The sequence below is a fragment of the Lipotes vexillifer genome, unplaced genomic scaffold, assembly GCF_000442215.2.
Source record: "Lipotes vexillifer unplaced genomic scaffold, Lipotes_vexillifer_v1.1 scaffold395, whole genome shotgun sequence".
In the NCBI taxonomy this organism is placed as follows: Eukaryota; Metazoa; Chordata; class Mammalia; order Artiodactyla; family Lipotidae; genus Lipotes; species Lipotes vexillifer.
The window spans coordinates 6,682,513-6,706,084 of NW_006797390.1; the positions used below are offsets into that span (position 1 = coordinate 6,682,513).

General features: G+C 53.5%; 2 protein-coding genes across 3 annotated transcripts in view; both read right to left on the minus strand.

The window, feature by feature from the left end:
- Positions 1-352: 352 nt before the first annotated feature.
- On the minus strand, positions 353-10,015 carry ITFG2 (integrin alpha FG-GAP repeat containing 2). The gene is made up of 12 exons (XM_007469460.1): positions 9,785-10,015; positions 5,864-5,959; positions 5,260-5,301; positions 4,995-5,166; positions 4,092-4,231; positions 3,500-3,648; positions 3,036-3,133; positions 2,868-2,921; positions 2,675-2,766; positions 1,527-1,644; positions 569-742; positions 353-456 (listed from the first exon to the last, which is right to left on the minus strand). Exons 1-12 carry the CDS (start codon positions 9,878-9,880, stop codon positions 353-355), a joined length of 1,335 nt encoding a protein of 444 aa, XP_007469522.1. The 5' UTR covers positions 9,881-10,015.
- Positions 10,016-16,558: 6,543 nt separating this feature from the next.
- Positions 16,559-23,572, minus strand: part of FKBP4 (FKBP prolyl isomerase 4) — an 8,284-nt gene continuing 1,270 nt past the window's right edge. Inside the window, exons 2-10 of one of the 2 annotated variants that reach the window (XM_007469461.1) lie at positions 22,663-22,807; positions 21,357-21,499; positions 20,406-20,526; positions 19,999-20,155; positions 19,309-19,399; positions 19,141-19,224; positions 18,738-18,923; positions 17,879-18,118; positions 16,559-16,774 (exon numbers count right to left, since the gene is read on the minus strand). In XM_007469461.1, coding sequence (XP_007469523.1) covers positions 16,670-16,774; positions 17,879-18,118; positions 18,738-18,923; positions 19,141-19,224; positions 19,309-19,399; positions 19,999-20,155; positions 20,406-20,526; positions 21,357-21,499; positions 22,663-22,807 — 1,272 coding nt within the window. In that variant the 3' untranslated portion in view covers positions 16,559-16,669. The remainder of the gene's footprint in view (positions 16,775-17,878; positions 18,119-18,737; positions 18,924-19,140; positions 19,225-19,308; positions 19,400-19,998; positions 20,156-20,405; positions 20,527-21,356; positions 21,500-22,662; positions 22,808-23,572) is intronic. The other variant, XM_007469462.1, reaches the window with a different exon arrangement.

Genomic DNA, 23,572 nt, shown 5'->3' on the forward strand with positions numbered 1-23,572 from the left:
GTGGGTCCTCACTGCCATCGCGCCACTGGCCCCAAAGTCTGGCTGGGGAGCAGCGAGAGATTTGTAGTCCCTCCTCACAAACAAGTCTGTTTCCCACACAACAAGAGTGGGGAGCTCTGGGGAGGGGGCAGTGCCTACCGGTGTGACGGGCGAGGCACTCAAGGAAAGGGGCAGAGGAGCAACTCGTCTCCTCCTTCACCAGAAAGACCATGAGGTCTACAGTTCACAGTCCCCCTAGGGTTGCTGCCATCCTTCCTCTATAATGTGCACTTCCTGTCTTGCAAATACCGTGGACAGCTTGCGGGATGGGGAGGTTCAGAAGGGTCCCGTTCAGCCAAGATGGCCGGTCCAGCTAGGAGGGATCCCGGAGGCCTGGGGAGGCACACTGTGGTGGCCCATCCGGATGGTAGAGGGTTTGATGAAGCAGGGCCCGGGCGGCGGGGAGGTCGTCAGGGTCTGTGGGCAAGAGGGGCTGGTGGGTCTGCTGGGACGTGGCCTCCCTCAGCAGCCCCGCCCCCAGGACTCACCCACCCCCAGCTCCCGCAGCAGCCCCGCCCCCAGGACTCACCCACCCCCAGCTCCCGTAGCAGCCCCCAGAACTCCGGCTCAGCCTCTAGCACTTTGAGCAGGTTGGTGGACTCCATCCGCTCCAGCTGCACCTCCCAGTACACGTAGATCTTCTGATTGAAGGTGACGTACACGAGGCAGGGGCTGTTGCAGCCCCCTTTGCAGGCGTACAGGCCTGGGGGAGGGGTGGCGGGGGTAGGAGAAAAAGGTCGGGGAGGCTTATTCCCGGCGCGGGCGGCATTCGTGTCAGCAGTTTCTACCCACCCGTGGATGCCAAGTAGAAAACTAAAGGCCCTCTTTCTATTTCTTCCTTGTTGGGAACTCAGTAAAGCAGGTAAAACGTAAAATATCTGGCCCATTCCAGATACGGAAAACCACAGTAACAAAGCCCAGGCAGGACAGTGTCCTAGGAGGTGACATGTGCTGGTTTCCCATCTCCGTGACAGCCCCAGGGTAACGCGGGGCGGCTTCTCTTGGGTGGTGACCCCTCTTCCCAGGTCACTGGAATGCGGCACCAGCGCGTCGTTCAAGTGTTACCATTTCAGTGACCAGAGACACCCCCAAAGGAGTTAACGCTGCTTCCCAAGGTCCCCGATTTGGAACTAAGAGAACAGAACTTGGAGAACAGTCTTCACAGAGTCCTGACACGTTCAGATGGGGAGGAACTTTCCCATATCTCCACACAGCAGGCAGACAAGAACTCATCCGACTCTTTTTTTTTTTCTGAACCCGCCCCCCATATCTGATCCTTTAAAATATCCAAAGATAGACACCTCACTGTCTTTTATCTCTTCTTAGTTCAAACTGTAAAGACGGCAAAAATCTGGTACCCACTCACACCCTCTAACCGAAGAGCTGAAGAACTCGTTTGTTTACAAAGACTTGCATCGGGGGCCGCAGTGAGAGTGGAAGCGAGGGGCACAGGTGTGCTTAGCAAGGGGTGCGGGGCAGGGTCCCACCTGCACAGAAGGCGCGGACGTTCTCGTCCACCTGGAAGCGCACGACGGTGCGGTTGTGATCAATGATGTACGTCTGTCCATCCCAGGCACAGGCGACCACCTCCTCGTGCCCGTTGCCCTGAAAGAGGCCAGAGACCGGGATGCAGGGGTGGCCAGGAGCCGTTTTATTTTATTTTTATTTTTTCAATTTATTTATTTTTTGCCGCGTTGTGTTTTTGTTGCTGCGCGCATGCTTTCTCTCTAGTTGCGGCGAGCGGGGGCTACTCTTCACTGTGGTGCGCGGGCTTCTCACTGCGGTGGCTTCTCTCTTTGTGAAGCACGGGCTCTAGGCGCGCGGGCTTCAGTAGCTGTGGCTTGCGAGCTCTAGAGCGCAGGCTCAGTAGCTGTGGTGCACGGGCTTAGCTGCTCCGCAGCACCTGGGATCTTCCCAGACCAGGGCTTGAACCTGTGTGCCCGGCTTTGGCAGGCAGATTTCTAACCACTGCGCCAGCAGGGAAGTCCCCAGGAGCTGTTTTAGAAAGGCTTCCTGACCGGGTGTATGAAATTACGGGAGCTGTGGACTCGGCTCCAGGTGACAAAGAGCAGGGAAGGCAACCCCCCTGCGTTTCTCACCGAACATCTCCCGGCACCTGGCTGCTGAATGAGCCACCCCCCCAGAGTGCTCGCGACAACCCTAAGAAGTAGGCAACGTCACTCCCATTTTATATTGAGGAACTGCCAGCTTACAGAAACAAACTCACTCGCCCAAGGCCACCCGGCCCGGAGGTGGCAGAACTGGGTCTCAAAGCCGGGCCTGTCCTGACCTGACCTCAGAGCCTCACGCCTCTTCTCCCAGACCCTCAAGCAGGCACAACAGCCGCATCAGCGCAGCCCCACCTGCCGACCCAGGGGCCACAGCTCTGGTGAACACACACTCGTGTGTGACGTCCGCAGATGGGCGAGCAGCTCACTTCTGGACCCTAAGAACAAGCTGCTTCTCTTTGGAGCCATCGGCTCTGCTGAAACGGGAGCCTCCCCAGAGGCAAAGAGAAGAGCGCTGAGCCCGTGGAGTGGGGGGCGCTCGGGGGGCCAGGCCTGTCTAGGGAGCCTTGAGGTAAAGGCGGAGTCGGCTGAGGAGGGAGAATGGCCCCCTACGGGCCCCCACTCACCGTGACGTCCAGTTTCTCGAGAGCGAAGAGCTGGTGGTCCACCTGCACCGACCACAGCAGCTTGTCCGCCTCCTCCGTGAGCTTCAGTGTCCCTGCGGGGAGAGGCGGCCGGGCTGCGGGCAGAAACCCTGCGCAGACCCAGGGCACACCACTGCCCACCCTGCACGGCCCACGGCTGACCCGAGGGACTCACCATCCAGGGTGCAGAGGGCAAAGAGGCCCGAGGCGCCACTCTTGGGGCTGCGGCCTGCGGGGGGAGGGGGAGGGGCGGTAGAAGGACCAGAAGCAGGAAACGCGAAAGGCAAGGCTGTACCTCCCCTCCCCGCTTCACCCCTGCATCTCCCGCCCCGCCCCGCCCCACCTCGCTTGATGTTGCCGATGAGGTGAGTGGAGACGTTCTTGTTGTGGATGCGGCCAGACGTCTGGTGCAGCACAACGTCTCGGGCAGCGGGGGTCTCCCTGTGGTGGGGGAGGGCGGCTAAGTGGCAGCCCAACAGAGCTTGGCTCTCCAGACCCGTGTGGGCCCCATCTCCGTGCGAGCTTCCAGGACGTGAATCAGCTGGAAGACCTATCGCCCACCCCAACCTGGGCCAGTGGGCAAGTCGAGAGAGAGGGGCGGAGCTGCCAGGCTGGAATCTCAGAACCTCTTCCAGTTGCTGCGTTAGGGTCAGGATTCCCTGGGTCCCGAAAATAATCTTCCTTAACGGGGCAGAGGTGCTTGTGCCGGGACCCAGCTGATGCTGCTCCAACCACAGACCCATCCACGGCTGTGGGCGCCCACCTCGCTGCCAGGCACCCCACCGTCAACAGGCCCACCCCCCTTACCTAGTGCCCTCCTCGGGCCCCTCAGAGGTGGGAGGCGGCCCAGGGTCTGTGTTCCAGGTACACAGCAGAATCGCGTAAGCACAGCCTGGCTGAGATACCATTAGCTCAGGAAGACCCAGGGGCCCTGGAGTCACCGAGAGACTGTCCACCTGCACCAGAGAATGGGGGCTTAAGGGAGCTGCTGGCGAGAGAAAGGGGAAAGCCTGCAGAGGACGGGGGTGGGCAGAGGCCCTGGGACATGTCCTCAGCCTTCCAGGGCAGAGCAGCAGGGGGAAGTGCAGGGTCCACGGGGCTCCTGCTGGTGCCACCCTCTCCACAGGGAGCACCTGCGATCCCGCGGTGCGGATCCCGATGCGACACACCCACCGTCACATCCCTAATTCTTAGCGCGATGTTCCTTCCTGTCGGCCTGTTACTGGCCATCTCCCCTAAGACCCTGATTCGAAGTGATCTCCTTTGGGTCTCTGTCAACAAGGTGGTTTTCCCTCCTTCCCACCCTGAGCCCCAATCCCCGCCTGTTCTCCCACAAGCCCCCTCCAGGAGGGAGGCCCGTCCTGCTCCTGGGCTGTGGCCCCCATGCTCAGCCTGTCACCTGACCCTCCAGCATCCACTTCTTGAGAGACACCAGCTGCCCTGTCAGATGCTCGGTGCCATCGCCCAGGTCCTCCCAGCGGAAAGCCCGGACTACGCGGTCTGTGTAACCCACCACCAGCTCGCAACAGCCATCGCCATCTGTGGATCCAGAAAATGAGACGAGTTTGGAGCCAAACCCGTCTTCGCCAGCTGAGGTCCTACAAGCACGCCCTCCTCCCCGCCCCTCTAGCACCACCGCCACTGGCACTTTTTATCAGGTTCGACCTCAGGCCCACCTGCCGAGCTGCCACGTCACCCCTTGAGCCAGGCACCCGCTCCCCGGCCTGCCCTTGCACCCAGAGCCACACAGCTGCCTCGCAGGGCCTGTCACTTCTTCCCCCGGGTACACGACTCGAGTGCCCTGATGCACCCACATCCCTACCAGCACCTTTGAGACAGCCTCTGGCCCAAGCACCAGCCCCATATCCAAGCGGCTCACTCTCTTGCAACCTTGAGTTGTTGATCAGCTGTCCCCTTCTCGGCAGGGACTCCCCTGACAACTCCACTTAGAACAGCCAACTCCACCTCAACACCCTCCAGCCCCTTTCCGTGGGTGACCTCCTTCACGATACTTACTACTTTCGAATATACTATTTAATTCTCTTACCACATTGCTAGTGTTTATTTTCTGTCCCTTCCTAGTAAAGGTCCAAGAGGGCAGTGACTTTTGTCTGTTTTATTCACTATTGCAATCCCAGTGCCTGGAACGATGCCTGGTTTATAACGGGAGCTCAGCAGCCTGGCGTTAAATGCATGACAACTGCCCAAAGAAACACTGACGAGACCCCTGGCTCCCTCGAGATCTGCTCTGTTGCCCCTTGACTCCTATTCCCTGGCTGCCCGCAAAGACAGCCATGCCCACCGATGTCGCTGATCAGCATGACCTTGGTGTTGGCGGGGATGTGCTGCTTGAAGACTGGGCGCTGCTCCTCCCCGCCGAGGGTCTCGTGGTGCCCAGAAGCATCCAGGGCCTTAGAGGGCGTAAGGTCACACAAGTGAAACCAGCCCTCGGCACTCACGGCCACCACCAGGTTCTGGGAGAGACAGAGGTAGAGGAGGGGGCTGGCTGTCAGAGCACAGAGTCGGGGATGAGCTGAGGGAAACCCGCAGCGCCCTGGGCTTCCTACCTTTCCTTTATTACACACATCTCCAACCCCGACGCACGTGAGCTGCAAAAGAAGAAAGAGAGGCTCAGGGGGACACGCTAAGGGTCCCCAGTGCTCCCTAACCTCTGTGAAGCACGGAGCGGGCTTCTCATCACCGTCATTCACTGAAAACTCCTGCGCACGCCCCACATCGAGAGGCCGGACTAATCCCGTTACTGTGCTCTGGGTCCAGTTCGCCAGACAGCAGTATAAGGACCTGGGGTAGTGAAGACAAGTTGGGCTTAAACAAAACAAAAACTACATCAATAGAGCCGGACTGTCATACTTCTAGGCGTATTCAAATGATTGCCCCCATTTTCTACTACACTTCGTACGATCAGACAACCTCAGCAGATCCACGAAGATCTAAGGGAGTCATTCCACCACATAAAATGAAAACCAGCCCGGCTGTGTGTGCGCATGACACCTGGGAAGCCTGGGGGCTTCCCTCCGATTCAAATGAACCCTTAACCAGTAGCTGGCGACCTCGGACACGCTGGGGAGCTCATGCGTGGGGCTCAGCCTCGACAGTCCCTGGGCAGGAGGGGTCCCTTCCCCCTGGAGACCCAGGGAGCTGAATACTGACCATTCCCTGGCAGGAGCAGGTGAGCCACGGCCGGCTGTCATCGTTCTTATACACGGACAGCTTTCCACTGGTGTCTCCCACCACCAGTTCATTTAACTTCAAATGGAGAGAGAAGAGAGGGTTAGGCTGGGGTCCCGCTGAGCCACTCAAGCCCTTCTCGACTGGGCCCTCGGCGGAAGTCACAAGACCTCAACCTGTATGTTCATCAACTTTATTAACAAGATTTCGAGACCAACACAGTCACAGTCTCCCAGGTTCTTTATCTCCAGTTAGGGGTATGTGTGTGTTGAGGGCAGGGCAGGTTAGAGACGGGCCAGTACAGAATCTGTGCTCCGTCTCAGAGAAGTCTGACGTCTGAATAGCTCAATGCCCCAAACGCCTGCTTTCGGCGTTTCTCATTTGCCCTTATGCATGGGACACGTTAGGAAAACGACCCGAAATACGTAACCTTTGGAGAACTGAACTTCAGAGCTCATATTTAATCAGGGGCCAAATAAAGACAACGTCAGCTCTGGGGTCCTCCCTCCCCTGGCAAGGCCTTTCGACGTTGGTGCGTCTGAGTGAACACAGTTGGTGGAGGTGCCGGAGGGGCAGCATCCCAGCTCTGGGCCTCTGGTGCCCCCTAGTGGTGGCTAAGCTCCCAGGAGGGTCTGGAGCCTCTTCACCGTTTACATGTGGGCTCCCCATTTCCCAGTGGTTCCTCAAAGGCTGGCCGCCCTTTCAAGGGGATAACGATGATAGCCAGCTGGCTCCAAATGCCATTTCCAGAAATACTTTCATGATTCCTTCTTGGGGGGACATCTAACACCCTTTCCCGTCCTCAGAGTGAAAATTAGATTCTCAAGAGATTTAATTTTAAAGGCAACAAAGACATAACAGATCAACAGTAAGAAAAAATGAGAAACAAATTGGGGTTTATTAATAATGATTTGAAGCTTACATTTATTATATTTTAATAGTTACGGCAGTTTCTGGTGGGCACATTAGATATTAGAGGCATAAAACAAGTTTATCTATTTACATCAAACCCTCTGCACCCTGGAGGACTTCTGCAGACACACAGGAGAAAGGCTGAATAGCGCAGAGCTCCGAGTGCAGCTGCCTGAATTTGAATCCAACCCGCTATGCCTGAATCTTTTCATCTATAAAACGAGGATCACAAGACTATCCACCTCATAAGGTTGCCGTGAGAACCGAGCTAACGGAGGGAAGCATCTAGAAAGGTGACTGACAAATAGCAAGAATAACAGGGGGTTTTCAGCTTCCAGTTAAATGCCTCCAAGGCTTGGGGATCTTAGCATCTTTCACACAATTCACTCTTTTTCTATACATTCATTCAATAAATGCCACAGTCCATAGTAGGCCCTCGATAAATGTTTACTTAATGACAAATTAAAGATTTTTTTTTTTTTAACAAACAAAGAAAAATCAGAATGAAAGAGAATGCCCAGTCAACCCTTGAGTTTTCAGGGAAAGCTGAACAACTCGTTAGGGGCCCAAAGACAAATGCCACAGATCCACAGTTGCACAACTGCTGAGAAGGACCTCAGTTTAACAAGGGCACCGACGACGGAATAAAATTGTAAAACAGTGTGGTGAGTGCAGTGAGTGAGTAGATACAACTCAGTAGGCGACCTGGATGAGCACACTTCCGGGGTCGTCCATCTGCTCCCCAGCACTTCTGCTCCTCTGTGGTCCATCCTGGCTCTGGCCTCTGGAGGTTACTCAGTGACACTAAAGAACCCCGGCTGCAGAGTACACCTTCAGTCAGAAATGCTACCAGAGAAAGGAAGTGTGCTCTCTCTGTGACCTGCGTCCCCCTTCTAGACACCATCTCCCCACTGGCTCTGTGGGGTTCTCGAGGGTGTGTATTCTATCCCTGGCTTCTCCCTCTGACTTAGCAGGAAATAAATTACTCGCAAATAACTTTAGGTTACTGGTTTAATGGGATGAAATAAGTATTTTTCCTGCCCCAAATCTCCAAAGGCTGGCCCCTGGAGAACCACTAACAAAATTTCTATCCATATTCATGCAGGCTGAGTGTACCACACCTGATTAGTAGCCAACTATCTCACCTACTTGCCCTTCTTTCAATTATATTTATTAATAACAGGCAAAACCCTTCAAATTGCTTTGAGATACATAATGACATTTGCCTTTAATAACAACCCTCATTTATTCAACAAACATTTACTGAGTGCCTACTATGTCCCAGGCACTATTCTAAGTATTGGGAATACAGCAGTGAAAAAAAGTTTTAAAAATTCCTATCCTTACAGAGCTTACAGTGCTTACAACTAAGGTTTAAAAAAAAAAAGAGGTAGGGAATTCCCTGGCGGTCCAGTGGTTAGGACTCCACGCTCTCACTGCCGAGGCCCAGGTTCAATCCCTGGTCGGGGGGAGCTAAGATCCCACAAGCTTCATGGCACACCCACGCCTCCCCTCCCCCCCAAAAAAGTAGTGTGATATACCTAATATTGCAGAACTGAGTGTGCAATTCACTTAAAAAAGTACAATTGCCAAAAAAAGCTGACCCTGTGAAGCTAGGGAAAAAAGGCACGTGTGCCCTTTTAAACAATCAGGTAAAATAGAAAATGATGCACATCTAACGTCACTTTGTTAATGTACTATTTTAAAATGCCTCCCTTGATTGTCTCATAAAATTATACTGCTGAGCATATGAAGAAACGATAGAGCCCAGAAAACATAACACAAATTTATGGGAATAACTTTTCCCTCCCTAGACAGGATAGAGCCAAGAGGCCTCATAAAATACTTTTTCCATCACAGCGCAAAGGAGGCTGAGGGCGGGGTTGGGGGTGAGTGGTGGGGACGTTTTAGCCCGAATTTTTTTTCCCTGGGAAGAGAGCACAGACAAGTTAGGGAGGTGACGATGAGATGTGAGGGAGGCAGAGAAGCGACGGGGGCAGAGGGTAGGAGAGGAGAGCAACCATGTGCTTTGCATACACACCCTCGAGGGCCCCACGGAAGCCTGGCGACACTAGTGGGGAGACAGTCTCTAGAAGGCGGACGCAGGTCACAGAAAGAGCGCACTTCCTTTCTCTGTCAGCTTTTCATATGAAACTGAGATTATGGAAAAAAGTGTCCCACACCATCAACGGCCACCGTTCCCTTGGATGCTTCACCCCAGAACCCTTTACATCTTGTAATCCATGGGCCTCACTACATTTCCCTATTCTTCTATCACCCTTCCCCCGCCCCACGATGAGCTACCTGTGGGCTGGGGCTTTTGAATTCCCAGAACGCAGCAGAGCCCTTGGCCCATAATCAAACGCTTCCGACGACGCTAACGTGTCCTGAGCGTTAACCGAGTGCCAGACACGGTTCTACCTGCTCTACCTGTATTAAGTCACTTAACCGACGAGAAAAGGAAGGACCGCCGGGGGAGGAAAGGGACATGGGCACTGAGCCAGTAACTCAACCGAGGTGGGCCCGCCGGGCGGAGACGCCCCGGCCAAGCGCCGAGAGCAGTCCGGTGGGCCGGGCCGAGACGGGCGGTGCGGAAGGTGCTCCCGCAGGAGCCGCACGCGCGCTCTTAGCCTACTTCCGACGCTCTGAAAGGGAAGGCAGCCCCGGAGGACCTGGGAACTCGGCCACCACAGTTCACTGGCTCCTCTTGGGAACAAGTGACTGACCAGGCAGTGCACCCGGTACGCGAGTCCCTAGAAGGACACTGGAGCCCAATCCAGCCAGGATGCCGGGTACCCGAGCCGCCCACACAGCCCTTCCCGATCCAGCCCGCACCGCCCGCCGTGCAACGCACGCCGTCTACGCCCACACCGTACGCACTCGCAGCACGCACACGCCGCCGCGGGCGGCCTCCTCCGCCCCGCTCCGCCCCACCCCGCCCCACCCCGCGGTCGCAGACGGGCTGCGTCTCTCTAGAGCGCATGCACTTACCGTGTCGTTATCGACGTCTCCGAGGCAGATGGCGTGTGGGAAGAGGCTTCCGCTGAACTCCAGGGCCACGCGCTGTACGTAGCTAACCGACCTCATCGCAGCTCCCAGGGCTCAGGGACCGGGGAGCCCCGCTAAGTGTTCCCCGAGCCCCTCCCGACGGCTGCCCGAGCGGAAACCCACCCACAGCGGAAGCTTACGTCACCCCCTGCGCCTCCAATCGCTGCCTTCCTCGCTTAACCTCAGAGAGGAGGCGGGCCTTCCGGGCGCGTCTGGCGTGGGGGCGGGGCTGAGTGACAGGGCCTCGGGCCATTCCTCTTCTCCGCAGGCTCTGCGCGCCCTGGTCCGCCGACGCTGGCCTGGCCAAGCCGTTTCCTCGGCAACGGGGCTTTCGCGGCCTTGACCTAATAACCTTGACCTTGTCCTTTGTTGCCCTGGCAGTGAAGATTCCCAGCCGTCAGACCATCCCTGAGAATCATAATAATCGTAATAACCGATGACTGTGTGGTTTCCAACAGTGTTTAAAAAAAAACTGCGTAGCTCCCCATTATGAGTCTTGAAATGAGGGTAGTGAATCGGACCAGCTTTTTAAAAAACGAAATCGAATAGAAAATGCCAAGTAATCTCGAGTAGTAAGGTAAGTATTATTTTTGTGAAACCTTTGTTTCAATTGTATATATTTATACGTGCATATACCGGCTTATCAAAAAAATATTTTTTTGTCCCACGGTGGGTGTGCTCTGTGGGTAAAAGTTTGAAACTCACTTGTAAAGCACATTGCACAATTATTGTTTCATGTAAATAGTGCAACCACCCTGTGACCTTGTCTCCTTATTCCAGTTTTTTGGATGAATAAACGGGTTCAGCAAGATAAAGCAACAAGGCAGAAAGTGATGGAGGTGGGGCGCAAACCATAATTGTTTGAGCCAAAACCCCACGTCCTTTCTGTCATTGACTGCCAGAGTTCCTAGCAAAGTCCTCAGGCTAGAAATCGGGGTCGCTGGGATTCTGGGTCTGCTCTGGCGCCCCCAGCACAAAGCTCTTGCTTCCCTCCCTCGGGGGCCCCCCTCCGTAGCGTAAATGGGACATCACCATCAAGGCTGGCCTCAGGGGGAAACCTTCCATGTTGAATCCAGTGCAGCCTTTCTTTGGGCCTCATCAATCAGGATATCAAAAGTATTATTTGTGAGATTCTACAGGTGTTCAGTATATTTTTAGGTTTAGGTTTGCAGGCCCAAGACTGATCTACACGTTGGTCTTTCAGGAGTCAACATTGTAAAAATAAGGACGTCTACCTCACCTGGGGATGTTGGATCAGGGCTGGCCTACTTTCTACATCTGAATATAGTGGGAGAAGGCCCTGGAGGGCAGGACCTTTTTGTCTGGGGCCGGGGAGGGGACCGTGATTTCTAGCCTGAGGACTTTGCTAGGAACTCTGGCAGTCAATGACAGGAAGGACGTGGGGTTTTGGCTCAAACAATTCTGGTTTGAGTCCCACCTCCATCATTTTCTGCCTTGTTGCTTTATCTTGCTGAACCCGATTATTCATCCAAAAAACTGGAATAAGGAGACAAGGTCACAGGGTGGTTGCACTAATTACATGAAATAACATACGTGCAACGTGCTTTACAAGTGACAGCTGGGGAGGGGATGGCCACGAGAGCCACAGCACCCCTACCCCTAGAGATCCTGTGGCTCTCATGGCCAGATAAGATGAGAACAGGAAGCAGTAGGTCAGAACGGCAAAGAGGAGATAGTCTGGACAGACGCTGGGGACTGTAGGTACCCTTAGGTTTCTGTTTCTTGTGGTGTATTGTGGGGCTGGCCAGGTCCATTCCAAGGCTCTGGGTCACATGTGTGTACCTGGTGCTTTAAATCCATCTACTTACGGAGGAGTTGCATGCTGCCTTGTACTGCACTACCACATCTCTGTTCTCTCATCCTGGCTCAAACCCTAAGCTTCATACTAGGGTTAAGGGGTGGAAAAACAACCAGTTTTAAAATGTTTCTCTCTAATAAGTGTAAACTTATTTAGTTCTGAATTGTTTCTTTTCACTGTATGTATGACTCCATTGTTTTCTCTTTTCCCAGCCCTGTGAATGAAATAGTAAAATAAAGTAATTAATAATCCAGGACAAAGTAGATGAGGATCACCTTGCTCCTGCCACCCAGGGCCCTGGCCTGCCCCAGCTCTCTGAAATGGGACCCTGACCCAGCGCCCACCGTGCCTCGGTTTACCCTCCTCATAACTTGGGCTTCTTGTTCTTGACCTTCCTGTGCCAGGTGCCTGTTTTTGTTTGCTCTGTGTTTGTCATTTCATGAAGGTCATGTCATTATGATTGCAACTTGGATACAGTGCCTTTTGGCTTTTGTCAAGGGGGCCAAACAAAGTTAGAAAGGAAGGAAAGATAGGTCTCCGAGAAACATGGCGAGAATCAAGCCCCCCTGCCCCATGCCTCTCCCCGCTGCGCCAGTGACTTTAACTGCAGTGAACGTTACTGTCCCAGTGAGTGGAACACAGGCCCAGGCATGGCAGAGCCATGCAGACAGAGCCCTGGCTCCGCAAGGAGACCCCTGTTGTTGGCCCTTTTTAGTGAGATGGTTGGCGGGTCTCCAGCGGCACTATCTAGAGCTCGTCTCATTTAGGCCAGGCGCTCTCTCAGCGTGGATTTTGGCTTCCTCCCCAGCACTGCCTAACCAGGCGGTCATCCTGGTTAGATGACTTGGATACGGTGTTTGTGTGGGTGTAGCCGAACAATAGCTTCAGTAGAAACCTTCGAATGGCAGGGGAAGGGGAGGTGTGTTAAGCAGAAAGTGTTTCTGGGGAGGTTCTTTGTTCCCCTCTTTCTGCACGAGTAGACAAGGTGGTCCTGTTCAGGGTGTCGGCCTAGGGTGCCCAGGGGAGAGACAGGACCTTGAAATGAATCTCTTTCTGCATGTGAGGCCCAGAGCCACTCACCATCCTGAGGGCGGGGCCAGAGCTTCCAATGGGCTCAGAGTGAGACTTCCGCAAGTGAGATTCACAGTGCACCTTAGCATGCTGAAGATTCTAGAGGTCGTGAGGTGCAGAAAGCTGTTCCTCACACTTGCCTGACCTAGCTGTTAGGCAGAACAGCAGTGTGGGCCCTGCTCTGAGCGAGATGGTCATTCAGAGTCCACTGCACTTGCGTGTCGTTTCCCCCCCCCCCGCCCCCATCAGAACCCGTCAGAGCTGTTGCCTGTTCAGGACTCTACTGGCCATTAACTGAAGCATGGACAGTCGTTCTTGTCACCGAAGCCCAAACATCAGGACATGGGCTTGAAAAGCCAAGGGCAGTGAAAATATTTCAGAAGCGGCTAGAGGTGGTGCTTGTGCAACATTGTGACCGGACTAAAGGCCACGGAATTGTTTGCTTTAAATGGTTAAAACCATGTGAATTTCACCTCAATAAAAAAAAAAAAATACAAACGTAACCATTTTATGTGTGAGGCACTTCTAACCATGGAACCGGAGACTGGAGATCTGAAGGGAACATGCTTGTCTCCGGTTGGGGGACAGGTATGGCTGGTCCTCTATTCTAGTCAAGGAACTCTCAGTTCACTAAGGCACTGCTTTTTCTTGATCATTCGTCCCTAGAACCACTTTGTGAATCTTTCACGTTCTCACTTTGCCCCCCAAAGTGGTATACTGAGTGCTCATTACGTGCTAAATAAGGTTTTGTTGTGTTTTATAATTAAGGATAGTTGGTGCATCCGAGTTATACGAGGTTGGCAAGCAGCTGGGGAACTGCAGCCGTAAAGTCAGCAATAACGATTTCCAGAAGGAGGACAAGAATGTCTTCTCACACTTGCATTGGCTTTTTTTCAGCACTGCCCTAAGCCCACTGTCCTTTCAACCTAAGGGTTCCAAGGCTTTGAGGAGTGCTGGTTTGGGACCGGGAAGGTTGGCCTTTAAGACAGAAGGAATAAGGCATCGAAGGTTCCACTGTTTCTCTATTTCCAAGCCATCGTTTCCTAAAAAGGGACTTACCTGTTACTAGTCCTGCCTAAAATATCTTCCACGTGTTATGTCTCCAACTGAAATGAGATTCACAGTTCACCCTCTCACTCAGACCGGTGTGGCTGGTGGAGTCCAGTGCACCGATGCTGGGACGGCAGGCTGGCCCAGGCCCGCGGGGTGTGACCTGCAGCCCAAACGGGCTGGGAAGGCGCAGTCAGCGCTTCAGTGGTCGGAGGGATTCGACTGGGACGCAGCACACGTTGAGCCGCAGGGGCACACACGGGAATGCGGGGGAGCCTTTCACGGGACAGGCGGACGGGGTCGGGACACGTGGGGATGCTGGGAAAGGGCTGCTGGAACAGGGACTGCAAATACCCGAGAGATAAAAATCTATAGAACTTGACGTTTGGACCAGCACTAGGACAAGATAAACCCCATTTAAGATCTTCCAGAGACCACGTGGTAGTCTGCAGGAACAGCTCAGTTCTGGTTGCCACTGTTTCTCTTTACTCCACACATTCTCTGCATATGGAAAGATTTGTGTTGGTGAGGAGGGTGTGACTGGGAAATACACTTGCGCCCGACCCTGAGCAGAGTGGAGTAGGTAGTGCATTTATTTTTAACCTTAAAGACCTCTGGCCACTGTACTAAAACATTTTTTTTTTTTAATGAATATGTTGAAGTCCTAACTCTTAATTTTTGCTGTATTGCGTCTTCGTTTCTGTGCGAGGGCTTTCTCTAGTTGTGGCAAGCGCGGGCCTCTCACTATCGCTGCCTCTCTTGTTGCGGAGCACAGGCTCCAGACGCGCAGGCTCAGTAGTTGTGGCTCACAGGCCTAGTTGCTCCGCGGCATGTGGGATCCTCCCAGACCAGGGCTCAAACCCGTGTCCCCTGCATTAGCAGGCAGATTCTCAACCACTGCACCACCAGGGAAGCCCAGGAGACAGTTTTAATGGTACATAAACCAAGGCTTGTCCAGTTTCCAGGGTTCTACAGAAGTGCAGTTATGGTTTTGGGTTTTTTTTTTCACTATGTTTCAAATTCTTGGAATCCTACAGAAGCATCCAGAGGTGGAGGGAATCTCAGGCATTCTTTTTGTCCATCTCCATTTTTGCAGATGAGCAAAGAGGCTCAACTTGCCTAAGGTCACATGAACCTCAGGGCAGTTTGGATTTGTTCAAGAGGTCATCTCACATTCCAGGCAGATCATCTTTCCATTTAAGTTCTGACCCTTGGTTTCCTCATCTGGGGCAATACCTTTTTTGTAGGATAGTTACAAGGGTTTAAGTTAATCTGTGTGAGGCTGGGTTTACATCTAAAGTGCTTAGTGAGGGTTAGCTATTATCATGGGCTGCAGGGGCAAGTCTAATCCTGAAATACCAAACAGACCCAGACACAAACCCTAAGCCCAGGGCTATGATGTGAACCCAGGAGAGAGCAAGCAGTGGCACTGGGAGAAAAGAACACCCAAATTTTAGTTCTGGCTCTAGCACCAGCCATGCTGTACGACTTGAACTTTTTCACAGAAATTAATCTTCCACAGTGAAAGTATAGAGAAATTTCTTCTGGAAGGAAATGTACAGGCATGTGGTGGGGCAGGCTAACCATATCACTGGGCAGAAAGGGCTAGACAGCCCACACAGACAAGGGAGAAGGGCATAGACACAGGCTCTGGCCTGCAGTCAAGATCGTCCAAGGCTCAGCATGATTCACTCATGCCCCCTTGGCTTCTCTCCCAGGGCCCCAGAATGCTATAGAAGCCAGGGGTCAAAGCATGGTGAGGAAAAAGCATAAGCTTTTCCCCATTAAGGCCAAGAAGAAAGCCGGACAGTAGGCCTGAGGGGCTGCCAGATGACTGTTCTTCCCTCTTCCCTTGTGTAAAGGGCGACAGGCGTGGGTGACACCAGGGGTTTCACTTTGTTAGGAAACCAAGACAGCTTGAACTTTCTACTGGATCAGTTGGGCAGAAGTAGACAAATCTAACCTCAAAGCAAACTCAGTCGCTTGGTCCCAGTGCAGTTCAGATGTTTATATATTTTCCTTTTCTCAAGTGTTAGGGAAGAAAAACCAGAGCTCCTAAAAACCTGCCAGGCTGCTGGGGGGAGGAGTGTGGGAGACCCACGGGCAGGCTTCGAGCGCAGGCCCCACCACAGCCCGTGTGGTGCGCAGGAGGCCCTGCTCAGGGTGGGCGACTCTCTTAGTTTTGCCCCCTGGTGTAGCCGCCCATGCCCCCCCTCCGAGGCCAAACACAAAGGGCTGCCCAACACCCAGGTTTTATTGTTTCCACTTTATTGCTCAAGCACAGAACTTGAGGCGAGCCTGTACCTTCAGCAAGTGCAGGGAAGAGGCTGAGGGGGTGGGACACGCCTGGCTGAGGAGGGACACTGACGGGAGGGGGCACAGGGGGGGTCACCACACCAGAAGGTAGCATCAGCCACACCACCTGGGGCGAGGAAAGGAGAGGTAACAGGCACAGCAGTGCTTCCCACGCCCCTAGCACCCACGTCCGCGAGGAGGAACTGGGGGGGGAAGGGGCTGTCCAGGGGTCCCCCCTCCACCCCGCCTTCTCATCAGACCTCACATCCCTACCGCATGCCCCCTTCTACCACCTGAAAGACGGACAGAGAAGACAGAGGAAGCAAAATAAATAACGTTCTCGTGAGTGTGCGTGTGGAGGGACATTCGTTCACGTGGAATGGGGGAAGGGAAGGGGGTGACACTACCTAAAATGACCCCCCCGACCTCAGTCCCCCAGCCTGCTCCTTTCCCCCTTCCCCCAAAGCCACCATCGAACCCGATAGAAAAATAAAGGTCTAATTCACTCAAAGTTCTTCAGTTTTTACAAAACTAACAGGGTGGAGTAGGGTAGGGAGGAGGGGGCAGGCAGCCGGGAGCAGGGCTGGGCGGGGCTAAGCTTCCGCCTCCACCTGAGGCTGGCCCCCTGCCACATCGTTCTTCTGCTCTTCCTTCATCTCCGTGTCAGCAGGCTGGTTTCCCGCAGCCGTGGCCTTGGCCTGCAAGAAGGGAGAGGGGAAGGGGGTGAATTCCAGTTCTCATTTGCCCCCCGACGGTAAAGGTGACTCTTACCCACATCCCCACTCTCACCTGCCTGCACCCAAGTGATCACCTAGCACACACTGACACCAGGTGTCGTCTGTACCCAGAAATACTCATGCCCAAGTTAAAAAAAAAATACTAACTGCTAACAGAATTATAGGGACACAGCAATTCCCTTTCCATGTACGACTTCAAGATACACCTGCTCATGTACAAAATTATGAATTCACTTTATTGCAACACTGTATAAAACTCTACTTGTCTATGGCAGCTACTACCATATGTGCCTACTGAACACTTTAAATACAGCTAGTTCAAAACAATTTAAGTATAAAATACACATTGGATTTTGAAGGCTTAATCTGAAAAAAATTAAAAATGCAATTAAAAAATTACATGTTGCAATATTTAGATACCTTGGGTGAATTAAATATTAAAATTAATTTCACCTATTTTTTTTTTAAACACAGCTATTAGAAAATTTAAAGTTCCAAATATAATCTGCATTATATTTCCATTAGTGCAGGTTTAGAACACTGGGAGACTAAGAAATAGGGACCTGGGTAAGTAAGATATGGTACATCCACACAGTGGAAGACTACGTGAGCCTAAGAAAGAACGTGAAAGCTCTTTCACACGTTGATGTAAAATAAGCTTCCAGGTATGACGTGAAGAAAGCACGATGCACAAAGTAGTAGGCAGAGCCCGCTGCCTGTCGTCAGGGATCACTGTCTGTCCCGCCAGCACACTGGGTGGGGGAGGGAGCCTTTCACTACACCTTCTGTGCAGTCTGAACTTAACCATGTACATGCGTTACCTATTTAAACCTCAGTTTCGGAAACCTGAGTTTTAAACAGGCACAGAGAACGTAGACTGGAAAGACCATCAGAGCAGCCAACTCCTGACACACAGGGGGCCAGACGGGGGCGGGGGACCCGGGCTGCTGCTCCAGGCTTCCAGGGTCGGCACAGATAGGCACAGGCCCAAAGGGCCCGCCCGGGCTGGGCTGGGCACGAAGGGGTGCCTCTGTCGCTGTCCCCGCTAACCGCCCCCGCCCTCACCTTGCTCTGCTCCCCAGCCAGCCTCTCAAACATGTTGGCGTAGAGCTGCTTCTCCCGTTCCAGCTGCTTGCGGATCCGCTGCTGGCACACAGCCAGCTGGGCCTTGGCGGCTTTGTTGCTCGGGTAGAGCTGCAGGAGCTTCTGGAAATCAGCCCGTGCCAAGTCAAAGTCGTTCACCGCCAGGTGCGCCTCTCCCCGGCGGAAAAGGCCCTTCTCGTTGTTGCTGTCCAGTTCCAGGGCCTGAGACACAGGGAGCACGCAGCAGCAAGACCTCAGATCCTGCAGCTTCTCTGGCCAGCACTGGGTTCCCGAGGCAGCCCTCAGCAGGACGGGGCCCCACCCCAGGAAGAACGAGCCTTGGGCACCACACGGAAAGGACCAAGGTCTAGGAAGGCACCTCATTTAGTCCAAGAGGCAGACAGGGAAGACAGGTCTTTAGACGAAAGACAAGAACCTGTGACACTAACATGCTTTTTTTTTTGGCCGTGCCACATGGCTTAGTTCCCCGATCAGGGATGGAACCTGTGCCCCCTGCAGTGGAAGCACAGTCTTAACCACTGGACTGCCAGGGAAGTCCATCTCTTTAGACTAAAGTGGGTGCATAGGAGGGAGAGGCAAAGAGCCAGGGAAGAGAGAACACGGAGCCAGTCCTTCCATCCAGTGTTTCTGCCCACCGCTGCGCCACTGCCTCTGACCACTAAGGCCAAGCCACTTGCTTCCCACAGCCCTGCCTCTGGGCCTGCACCTGAGAGCCCCACGGCTCCGTCCTGCTACCTCTGCCCTAGTCACTGCGGACAAGTTCCAGACACGCCAGCAGCCCGCCCAAGCCTGCGCGTGAACACTGCCCTCGCTCTCTCACCTTATTACAGTTTTCAATGGCAGCCGAGAAGGCTTGCAGCTTCAGATGACACATGGCCAGGTTGAGGTGGGAGGCCAGCCGAAGGGCCTGCGCCTTCTGTGCGTCCTCGTTAGAGAAACTCGACTCGAATTCCAGCCAGGACACAATCTTCCTGTACTGCAGCAGGGCTTGCTTGTACTTGCCTTCCTGGAATGGGAGGGAGGCTCAGGCGCCCGGCACAGCTGCGGTGGCCCCAAGCTGTCATACCCTGTGGACACCGGTGGCCCACAGGCGTGAGAAAGTCCCGCCCCGCCCAACCCCTACCACCGGCTCGACCAGGCAGCTCGGATCCACTTGGTGACAGCTGCAGGTGCCGACCTGTCCACTCCTCGGGAGCGCGCTCAGGGCCACGCGGCAGGCTCACCTTGAAGTGCATGGTGCCCCGCTCCTTCGCTATAGTGCTCTGCTCCAGCTTCTCCTCTGAACTCATCTCCCAGGACTCCTTGGCCTGCCGTACCCCAGGGGAGAAACAAAGTTGTCAGCCACCCCAGGGAGTCACGTCCAGGGTGGGGAAGACCTTGAACAAACTCACCTTCTCAAAACTCTTGAGCTGTACCTCATACTTCAGATCAGCATTTGGTGGGATCTGGAACTTTTCCTTCCCAACGCTGCCAAAAGCATAGCTGTGGGGCAGGAAAACGCTAGGTCATCTCAGCAGCACTTAACCTGCTCCACACTGAAAGGGCTTCCTGTTTCCTGCAAAGTACCTCCTCATCGCTTCGGTCTTGGTTCAGATGTTTCCTGCTTGGCAAAACCTTCCCTGACCCTTTCACACAATTCCTTGGGCTCTTACTTAGCACATTACAAATCTTTCTAATACTCACATCACACACGGGCACGATTACTAATTTAAATGGTACCCCACAGAGCAATGAATCACTAGGTGGCGGCAACAGTGTCTCTGAATAACTAAGGATCTTCAGCACTGTGTCCGCCACGCAGTAGGTGTGTTTCAATAAATACACTTAATGACTGAATGAACAAAAGATGAAAATCTTGATGTCACTAGAAAAGGGAAGCTGTAGCAGCATGACTGAAAACATCAGCTTTGGATTCAAGGAGATCGTGATGGCGTGTGTGCAGGGTGCCCAGGGCACAGTGACCGCACGCAGGGGAGGCGTGCAAAGGGCCGGCTACACAACTCAGTGTGGACGAGTAGATCTGACCTTGGTCCACCCACCTGTTCTACAGACTGCCACACCTGGGCCAAAGTGTACCTCACCTGGGCTTGAGATACACGATGGAATGTTCTCCTTTTTCCATGCGCTGAATGGCTTTCTCCAGCCCACAAGGCAGATCCACGCTCTCCCCCTCGCCGACCTCAAAGCGGAGCTCCCGGCGGTCAAAGATCTGGTCCTTGTAGTACCCTTCCAGCGCAACTGGCGTGAAAGACAGGCGACGTACCAGGGGCGTAAGCAGGCAGGAGACTGAGGAAGGATGCCGCCACAGCCACCCCCACTGCCTCGTCACTTCCTGCTCCCCAAACGCCCTCTGGCGTTCTCAGACGTGGAGGAGTGTCAAGAGGATGTGGTTCAGCCCCTCACTTCACAGAGAAGGGTACTACAGGGACCGGTGACCCAGGGCATGCACACCAGAACCTGACCGAAACCCCACCCTGCCCCGCCTCACCCTCCACGAGGGCGCCATCGTTGGGCTTGGCGTGGCCTTCCCCCCGAGCCCGGATTCTCCTGATGATTCCGCCATCTTCTTCGTCCGTCAGGTCCTCTCCCTTGAACTCAAACAACTCCACCTGTGGGACAAGGTGCAAGGGGTCACAGCTCCTCTCTCCCTCGGAAGAGTCCCTAGTAGATGCCAGAGCAGGTCTGACCACGAGGGCAGCGCCAGCGGGAGTGGCCCAAGTAGCAGTTTTGCGAGGTTCCCGGGAGCTGCCCTGGCTCAGCTTTGGCAGACGCGGGCAGGCCGCAGGGCTTCATTTCACCTCAGGAGATCACTCTGTGTGCTCGCTACTCCCGTAAGTGTGCTCTCCAGACAGCCCCAACCCAGCTACTGGACAAGCTCGGCCCGACGGGGGTCAGCACCCAACACCTCTCACCAGCCTTCCCAACGTTCTCCCGGCATCCACTCGGTAGAGCTCAACCATCTTCAAGTCTGAACACGGTCAAGTTCCAGCTCCTCGGCAAAGGTTTTCCTCCCCGCCCCCAACCCACACAGTGGGCATCTCTCCCCTCCTATCATCTCCAGAGCGCCAATATTCTCTGCCGTCAGTCACCACTCTATGTAGGTTATGACCTCCTAATTCCTTTCAGTTAGGACCCATCTCCTCTAGGCACCGCTCTAGAGATAAACAGGCCTCAAGCCCTCACCCTGCTGCTTCAAGTCTGAAAAGGGGTGCGTGGCTACCTCTTCCCACCTGAACCCTCATCACCGACCACTTTCTGGCCGCAGCAGGTTACATGCATGGCAAAGCTAGCCGCTCTCTCCATTCCTCCCCTTCCCCCGAGGGCAGGCCCTCAGCCTTCGCTACGTTGTCTCCGAGAGGCAGGAAGTGCGCTGGAGGGCAGCCAGGCCCTGGGCTGAGACAAGGCTGGCTCTTTGCCTTTGCTCTCTGTGGCCACTCACCTCGAACACAAGCGTGGCATTGGAAGGGATCTTGGGAGGGCTGCCCGCGGAACCGTAGGCGTATTCTGGCTTGCAGGTGATGTGGCACACTTCCCCCACCTTCATGGTCGCTACAGCAATATCCCAAGCCTTGATGACCTCCCCTGTAGGTACAGAAAACAAACAGATCGGGACTTCTCTGGTGGCGTAGTGGTTAAGAATCCTGCTGCCAATGCAGAGGACACTGGTTCGAGCCCTGGTCCGGGAAGATCCCCCATGCCGCGGAGCAACTAAGCCCGTGTACCACAACTACTGAGCCCGCGCTCTAGAACCCACGAGACACAACTACTGAGCCCACGTGCCACAACTACTGAAGCCTGTGCTTTGCAACAAGAGAAGCCACAGCAATGAGAAGCACACACACCACCGCAACTAGAGAAAGCCTGCGCACAGCAACAAAAACCCAACACAGCAAAAAATAAATAAATAAATTTATTAAAAAAAAAAAAAAAAAGTTCGTGCCCCGGTCTGGGAGGATACCACATGCCACGGAGCAACTGTGCCCGTGTGCCATGGCTGCTGAGCCTGCGCGTCCGGAGCCTGTGCTCCGCAGCCGGAGAGGTCTCAACAGTGAGATGCCCGTGTACTGCAAAAAAAAAAAAAAAAAAAAAAAGGAAGAAAGGAAAGAAAACAAACAGGTTCTCCTTGGCAGGGATCTGACTCTGAGTTCAAACAGTGGCCCCAGAGACTTACTGTCCCATGCCCAAGGGGAAGCTGGACACTCTTTAGAAATGGGACCAGGAAGGTAGAAAACCTGCTTGCAGACCACTTTAAAGAAACAAAACAAAACAAACCACTCAACTCTGGAACAAAGGGGTTCAAGAAAACAAGGCAGTCCATCCTTGAAGAGGAAGCAAGGCGTTCAGAGGTGATCAGGGGAATGAGAGATAAAAATTAATATAGTTCCAGGACTTCCCTGGTGGCGCAGTGGTTAAGACTCGGAGCTCCCAATTCAGGGGGCCTTGGTTCGATCCCTGGTCCTCGAACTAGATCCCACATGCATGTCGCAACTAAGAGTTCGCATGCCACAACTAAGGAGCCGGTGAGCTGCAACTAAGGAGCCCACCTGCCACAACTAAGATCTGACGCAACAAGGAAATAAAAAAAAAAAAAAAAAATCAACATAGTTTCAGGACAGTGGAAACAAAAAAGAAAAAGAAAAAATTAAGATTGTAACAAACCCTTCCTTTTTGAACTCCTGAGAATACTGTTTCTGCTTGTGACAGCTCACACACCCCGATCCCACCAGCCCGCTAACCATGCCCACCTTTCCCCAGGTCGAAGGAGAATCTGTCCTTGCGGTCCAGGCTGGAGTCAAACTTGGTGCCATCAATCAGCCAGCCCGTGTAGTGGACAGAGACTCGGTCCCCGATCATGGGCATCTCCGTGCCTGTGCCCTCTCGCTTGATGACCTGGAGGAAGGGGAGAAGGTGAGCACTTGGGGATGGACGCAGAGGCACCATGACTACCCGCACGCCTCTGACCAGAACGTAAACAGACTCTTCTGCCTCCTTGTAAGTAACTCGACGAGCCCATCATCAAATGACTGCTGTGGAGCTTGGTTAGAACCAACTGACCTCCCTGTCTTCCACTACGACGTGACTTGGTGTGAAACACTGGAGACAAAACAACACTTGAGTTCAAGTTTTTGCCGTATGCTCTTGTACAAGTCACTTTCATTCTCCAGACCTTATTTGTAAAGTAGTAATCATAATCCCTATCAGAGTTGTTACAGGACTAAACCGGTGAAAGACTGAATAATTATCAGCAACAAAGGGAAAAGTATTTATGCAACGTTTCCTCATTCTTCCTAAACATCAGTCATCAGATCAGGATCTAGTTTAGAGAGAAAAGAGGAATATGAATAATGAAAAGAACAGGAGCAGTCCAGGAGAGGTAAAAAGCAATCACCAGGTTACAGGTGAGCCCGGGCTCTCAACCAGGCCCTAACCTCTGACCTGCGACTTGAGCATTCGTGACTGGTAGTCTGCTGAAGTCCTTGGTTTCAGGGCTAGAGTATTTCCCAGGAACTTCTAAGACTCTTGCTTCTCTTCTTTACCGTTTATAAAATTTGGTGGCTCTGTGGGCTCCCTGGTACGTGTGTGGTCACCCTCTAAGGGAAAGCTTCCACGATAGAATGGATGTGGACTTGAATAGCAATAGAAAAGGAAAGGGGA